The sequence below is a fragment of the Coffea eugenioides genome, chromosome 8, assembly GCF_003713205.1.
Source record: "Coffea eugenioides isolate CCC68of chromosome 8, Ceug_1.0, whole genome shotgun sequence".
In the NCBI taxonomy this organism is placed as follows: domain Eukaryota; kingdom Viridiplantae; phylum Streptophyta; class Magnoliopsida; order Gentianales; family Rubiaceae; genus Coffea; species Coffea eugenioides.
The window spans coordinates 37,041,820-37,049,295 of NC_040042.1; the positions used below are offsets into that span (position 1 = coordinate 37,041,820).

Genomic DNA, 7,476 nt, shown 5'->3' on the forward strand with positions numbered 1-7,476 from the left:
CAAAATAACTTGGGAGAAGGCTAGAGAAACTCACCAGAAATGTAGTTTTCACTAGAGTTTCCTTGGTTCATTAGTATAGTATAGGTAGAGTAGTTTATCCATCTTGTATTTGTAGTTAGATTTGGATGAAGATTGGTGGAGCAAAGATGAAGAGGTTGATCTCATGTGACAAGGGTGATATCTCTTCTACTACTTTCTCTCTTGTATTGGATTTCATGTTTAATTATAATACAAGTTGGCTTTGTGTTTTTATTATGTTTAGTTAAAGTTTATGCCTAGAGTTATGGTTGAACTTGCTATATTTTGTTAATGATGTTTATTTGGTTATTTGGTCATATTATTTTGAGCAAGCTATTTATCACTTTTGGTTATCTAATCATGATTAACTGGCCATTAATTATGATAATCTTAAGGTGTTAAGTTTGCAATGAAAATTGGAATTTAACACTAGTTCAAAGAAGTGATAAGCCTAGGGAGTACACTCACGAAAGTAGAGGTGCACCTATGCGGCTTAAGTGACTTGTTTCATGTAATTTCATAGAAGAAATGAACTTGTAGTTAATTTCATAACCACGAGAGTAGGTATGATTAATTACAAGTATAGTTGATTCACTACGAAAGTAGGTTTCACATACATTAGGAAATTACGCCATAACTAATCAAGATAATAGCATTCACTTAACCGATAATCTCATTTGCAAGAGTAGTAAGGAATTCCATATCTCTAGGAGCTTTCTAGTGTTATTTTCTTAAATTTTATATTTGTGGTAGTCTAAATAATAAAGGAGTTTGAAAACATCGGTAATTGCATTCTTCCCTGTGGGATCGACCCTTAATACCCTATACTCGCTCACGATTCGTATACTTGCGATAAATCGCGTGTGGGGTATTTAGGAATTTATAAATGTAAAACTTGATTGGGATGAGCTTAATATTATATGTATACCCCGCGCACGTCAACTGGAAAATCACCAGCACGGATCCGAGCTCGGATCCGTGGGAGTAAAGGGCATCCGAACCCTCGTCTGTACTTCTGGAGCAGTGTATCCGAGGACAAACGATCCGAACTCGGATCCATCAGAAAAAGACCTCGAATCCTGAAGATCCGAGTTCGGATCCATTTTCACCCCTCGGATCCGAACCTCGGATCTGTCTTTCTCTTCAGCAAGTGGCACAGCCGTTTTTCTTTACCTTTCTCACAACTTTTCCAGCTATTTTGAGGGACAGAAATCGGTGGCACATGCTTCTGCAACAAAAGAGAAGACCAAATGAGTTGTAGACAAAAGAAAACATCATATCTTTGACTTCTTTTTACAAAATTTGAGTGGAGGAAATTATGAAGTGAGAGGAATAGACTTTCCACCACCTTTTATGCAGAAACACAAGGAAGAGGCAGGGGAGAACCTTACGTAGCTAGTTTTCCTGCTTGTAACTAGTTTCTCTTTAGCTAAGAGTTCTTGGAGAAGCATTTGGAGTTTTCACTTGTAATCATTTTGTACAAGAACATAGCAGAAATTGGAGGGTTTCACCATCAATTGGCTAAGCTTTCTTTTATCTTTCTTGTATTTGTACTTTATGATGTTTTGCATTAATAAACTTGTGAGTTTGATTTTTATTTCATTCATGAGTAGCTAATTTTCTTTATCTAGGGAGTAGATGAAACTTATGGCTAAATAACATGAATTGAATGTGATTTACACTTGTTATATCTTGTATTAACTTGTCTATTTATGCAGTGGTTATTACTTGTTATTGATTGATCACCAATAGCATGCTTATAGTTGTTATTATTCAATGGGAATTGGTAGTAGCAATGGAAAAACATGAGTAGAGTTTAAGTTGTATGTTCATGAAAATAGAGATACACTTAAATGGATTACTTATCATTTCATGAAAGAAAACAGAGGGGTATTAGTATTTCACCATGAAAATAGGGAAAACTAAACTACTCTAGGCCATTTCATCATGATAATGAGACTTGGTAAAATTGGAAATGAATCCCTGGTTAATCGAGAATAATAATAAGAGGTAAATCTGTTCATTTGCATTATTTATGCCATAAGTGAAATCTACATCCCTAGATCCATTCTTGAGTGAAATTTCTCCATTAGAAATTAGCAATTATTAAATTAGAATTGCAGAACAGATTTGTAGACATTTGTAAAATGATTTCTCTGCTCAAATTCATTCAATAGTCTAAATAATAGAGAAAAATAAGGGCCTAGTACTTGTTTAATTTGCTCATCGTGGGATCGACCCGATACATACCTTACATTACGATTTCGGCCTGTATACTTGCAGTCAACGGGTATAAAATCGGATTTAAACTTGCATTGATACAAAAAAATCCTGTCAGTATGCTTCTTCATAACCATCCAAAACTTCTTTGTATCATCATCTTTAATAGTTCCTTGATGTAGACAATTACAGATTGGTGGTGCAATGATATTGACATTTGTTTGCATCCCTTCAATCTTTATTAGCTAAAATCATGTGGAGCATGCTGGTACAATATTAAAAATACAAAAAATACAAAAAACCCAAAATAATATAGTATAAAATATAAAAAAAAAGATTTCACGCAATGATAGATTGGATGCAACATGAAAGGTTGGCGTCTTCATTAGCCATTGTCGTTATTTATGGATTCTTGCAGCCAATGTTTTGAAAACAGATTGGCAACTTTGAATAGTTGGGCAGCGAATCGATCATGGCACCATATGATTTCATATTAGACCCAGAAGTTGAAAGGATTGAACCAACTTCCAGTATTTTCTTTAATGGTCATGTATTATCCATATCATTTAACATCAAAATAAATAAAAAAAAATGATCTGGAACTACAATTTGGAAGTTCAATAGGTTGACTATTTAAAAAATAATCATGAAAATTTTTTGTTTCACTATCAATGTGTTAAGAGTTTTTAGAGACATTACTCAAATAGTTATGAAATTTTTGGTGTCATTATCAAACCCTGCCCTTTCTCGTATTGGCTGGAAAATCTTGGAGTATCTCATAAATCAACCAAAAGAAGAAGAAAAAGAGTTAGAGTTTGTGAATTGAACTTTGCAGATTAATTTAACTTGTTTTAAGCTAGTTTGATTTGTGATGGAGAGTTCCTTTCGCTGTAGTCAAATTTTTCCCTTGCCCTCGTTTTGCGATTTCAAACTTTATTCTAGCCTTTGGTACTAAAGAAAATTGCCAAACTCTTAAGTAACTTTCACTTCATAAACAAAAACAAAAAAAAAAAACTTTGGACCCTTAAAACGTAGATATGCTCCCACGTTAGTCCTTAAATTTTAAATACTGTATCCTATAAAGTATCAAATTTATCCCGCTTTGAAACATTTATTAGTAATGTAATATTAGGCAAGTGACGCTTGACGTAGAATAAACTATTCCACTAGTTTTGAAAATTGTGTAAATGTTCGATTGAAGTAGGGCAAATTTGAAACTCTATTAGAGGTAAAAAGTCCAAGAATGAACTTTAAGAACTAAAGTGGGAGGTGTCTATAGTTTAAGAGACTAAAATGTAATTTATCCAAACTATTTGGCAGGCCGTCGTATTGATGCGTAAAGAGTCTTCTTTGATGCGTAAAATGGAGTTTAGCCAAACTCTGACAAAAAAGTCTACTACCTTTTGCCCAAAAAAAAAAAATCTCCTTTGAAGCGTAACCTATTAGTAGTACTTAAAAATACGCCAAGTTTCTCTATGCGCAAATTATTTCTCTGACCTGATTAACTCTGCACGATTAATCATGTGGGCTTTCTTTTGTTTTAAACTAAAAAAGATAATAACAATAGTAATTCAATTCCATCCAAAGATGTGTTCAAATTAACTAGTGGCCGTATTACCTACAAATAATAAGAAAGCCACAAGAAATGAAAATGCAAAATGATTTTGGTGAAACTCGAACTTGACCTTTTTTCATATCAAGATAATAAACCATTGGGTCGGTACAGGGAAGAGCTTTTAGAGTCTTTCTCACTATCAGTTTCAGGATATAAATTCTGTACGTGACAATTGAAAATAAGAAGGGTGTGAGGACAAAAAAAAAAAAAAGAGTCAAGACAACAGAAAATTGACAAATTGGTACTTAAATTTAGCTGACAATACGTCTTTTCTCTCATATACACCAGGTGAATTAACAGTCCGAGCTATGTATGGGGGTAGGATAAACTGTGGTTTCCACTTCCTGTATGTTAAAACTGTTTTCTGATATATACAGAGACTTGTATCAAGAATTGTGGTTTACACTAATTACACAATTTAACCATAAGAATACATGTCATACTTTTCATCTTCGAGGTCCAAAACAGCTGCCTAATGCAAACTCCAATATTCTGGTCTCCTAATGCCGATAAAAGACACTAAGAAAATAGGCGAATTTGTTTGTTTTGGACGTATTATGCGTGATTAGACATGAGTGAAATTCGGCTTAAAAGTACCTTTTTAGTTATTAAATTCAAGCTAATGTATACTCAATCCACATGCAGCAGCACCAGAGAGCTAGCTGAAGCTTTGAAGAGATTCTCCAACGATGAATTAGTAGCTGGCATATATTCTCTAGAGTCTAGATTAAATAAGTGTTTTGTTTTTTAATAACTTCAATGGTGTATTTAATTTTTCGAAAATTGTTGTGTTCTTGGTAGCATATTTTACTTGCACTATTTTTGAGCTGAAGTTCATGATTATGATTCTTTTGAAAAGAGGACAAGATTGGTTCTTTGAAAAAACGTAGAAAAGGCAGTGAAACGGGCAAATTTGGTAGAACTGGTATGGTGAATTGCTTAAGCTTTTTATTGAAAAAGAATTGAAGTTATTGAGTAGACCATGCTAAGTTTATAGATACTTTAAGTTATTGAGTGGACCATAATCTGAATTGCATTACAAGATAAATACTTTAATATTGATTACAGAAAATGCATGCTAGACTATACCTGTTTACTAGTACTTGAGTGGACGACCTGGTGTTGAGGGTGAGCAATTAATTGCCCCACCTTAACTTTTGAAAATTTAGAGAATAGTCTTGAAACTTTATAAAATTTTTAATTTTTACTAATACTTGCTTCCTCTTAATTTTAAAAAACACTCTTTTCTTCTAACACTATCCTCTATATTATGAGAAGTTCTCATTTGCCTCACATTACCTCCCTAAGCAATCTATTTATTTTAGATATCTCTTCCATGGTACAAATGTTTAAAAGTTATTAAATCACAAAATTGATTATTACTTAAATAGGAAATTATTTTAATACTTTTACACTACACAAAAAAAAAACTCATAATAAAAACATAATCTTTATTCAATTTGTTTTTCATACTAGTGACAGCAATTTGTGTGTACAATATTGCCTCCACTGGTTATAGGTCCGGACTCCGCCACTGTTTACTAGGATCGTCTAGCATGGCAGAAAGCTATCAGGAGTTCACTAGGTTTTTTACCAAACGAATAAAACAGATTACATATGTTTCAGGATTGGGTATATGATATCATTTTATTCTGATCACAGAAAGTGCATCCTCCATATGCTTGGCCCTGATTTCAAGATATTCCTTCACTGTTAAAGAACTATAAATGGGACATTTAGACTTAGCAAATGGTGCGACCTGGGAATCAATTGGAGGATAGCAGAAGTAGGCAACAGAAATCCTGTGCCTAATCTGGTTGACAAAAGCACGATGCAGAATGCCAGAGAACTTGCCATTTGACAATATATCCATAAGATTACCAAAATTGACCACAAGAGCTCCTTCAATGGGTGAAACTGTCACCCATCCGAATCCGTTGCGAAAAATCTGCAAACCCTCTTGACTTTGATGAAGAATGGTAATGAGCAATGAATCTGTGTGAGGGGCTAAACCAATGGTACTTTTGGGATCTGGGCAGGCTGGAAAGGAATTGAGTAACAATGCATCTTGGGACATTGATAGTTTCCAGTTCAGTTCATCTTCAGAGACTTCTAGCCACTTCAACATCAGAAGCAAGAGTTGGTGTGCCAAGGAATTCATCATCTTTTGATAAGTTTCCATCACATCACTAAATGTATACATAAGCAGGTAATAATAATTAATTAAAACGCAATCATTTTCGCTTACACAGTAATCTAATAGTACTATACTTGAATTAAATTTCATTTATGTGTCTAATCTAATGTCTTTAGCAAAATTATTTTGAATGACAACTTGGATTTTGCATACTTGCAGTTTAGTATTTAAACTACTTAAAGCGTTCCCTAACTCTTAAACTTGTTAAGGATAGCCTTAACCTTAATCATTTTATCCAAAACTATGCCCCCAAACCAAAAAAAAAAAGTGCAACTTAAAGTCAGCAAGCGTGAGGATGCAGTTTTAATACGCTTAGAAGGGAAAAGAGTTAAGACAAGGGGATTAGGATTTTTTTTTATTCATCTTTTGAGTTGATTTTGATAAAAACGGAGATGGATGAAAAATCAAGGGAAATGATGTATTGAACCTCAAAAAAAAAAAAATCAATTAAAAGGAATGAAATAAATTCCAGTACAACCTTAATTTTCATTTAAGTAGGCAGTACAAATTTGTCAGTTTGTCGACGTGCATGAAAGTGTATGGACAATTACCAAATACTACCAAATAAACGGACTTACCAAAAAGTTTTGTGGTCATGGGGCCAAAGTACACTAGCGTGCTCAACAGGAGAACCTGCAATAAGGAACCCTTCATGCCACAAATATTTGGTCAAAAACGGTACCATCCGGGCAGCACCGTAGCCGGTGGCTCCGCCGGCCGATCGTAAGGCCTTCAGCTTTTGCTCGGTTGGAAGAGAAAAGAGTCTTCTAGCCTGGGACTCAACATCATGAATAAGGCTGGAGGGAATACCATGGTTGGTGAGATGAAAAATTCCCCATGTTTCACATGCATGGCCAATGAGTTCCACTACATTGGGAGCCATGAGATCAATGACAGGGATCCATGATTTTGATTTTTCATCATCATCAGAGGGGAGAACACGATCAGATAATGGAAAATTTTCTGTTTCTGGCCATATATGTGATTCTGGAACCACTTTTGTGGACTCAAAATCCAGAGGAATAACATGTTTGAGACGCATAGGAACATCTTTGTATGCTCCTGAAACTGTACCCATGATAGCTACTATGCTACTAGCTAGATTGCCAAGCTTGGAATATCAGTTTTAGCAAAGTCAAGATACCATATATATAGGGCAGTGATGCAGGAAATAAAAGAATAAAAAATAAATTGAAAGAAAAAGATACCATTATAAAGTTGTAATCTCAAGGTTTAATATCCTCTGTCCAACTTGTCCAAGTAATTTGTTTAATAGGAAACGATATCATCTACTTTACAAAATAATTGATGACGTGTTTAACTTGGGTTTTGGTCAACATACTATTATACTTTTTCTTTTTTGTAGGGGTAAGTAGGGTTTCTGCATATCCCTTGATGACTTGAACCAATAACGCGTCTAACTTAG

General features: G+C 34.3%; 1 protein-coding gene across 1 annotated transcript; it reads right to left on the reverse strand.

The window, feature by feature from the left end:
- Positions 1–5,495: 5,495 nt before the first annotated feature.
- LOC113780671 (gibberellin 3-beta-dioxygenase 1-like) lies at positions 5,496–7,128 on the reverse strand. Its single transcript, XM_027326452.1, has 2 exons — positions 6,629–7,128; positions 5,496–6,042 (listed from the first exon to the last, which is right to left on the reverse strand). Exons 1-2 carry the CDS (start codon positions 7,126–7,128, stop codon positions 5,496–5,498), a joined length of 1,047 nt encoding a protein of 348 aa, XP_027182253.1.
- Between the last annotated feature and the right edge of the window lie 348 nt (positions 7,129–7,476).

Excerpts from the sequence above, each read along its gene's own strand:
- LOC113780671 (XM_027326452.1), bottom strand. The coding sequence starts at position 7,128 with ATGGGTACAGTTTCAGGAGCATACAAAGATGTTCCTATGCGTCTCAAA. Across the intron at positions 6,043-6,628 it reads CATGACCACAAAACTTTTTG|TGATGTGATGGAAACTTATC; the intron begins GTAAGTCCGTTT and ends GTATACATTTAG.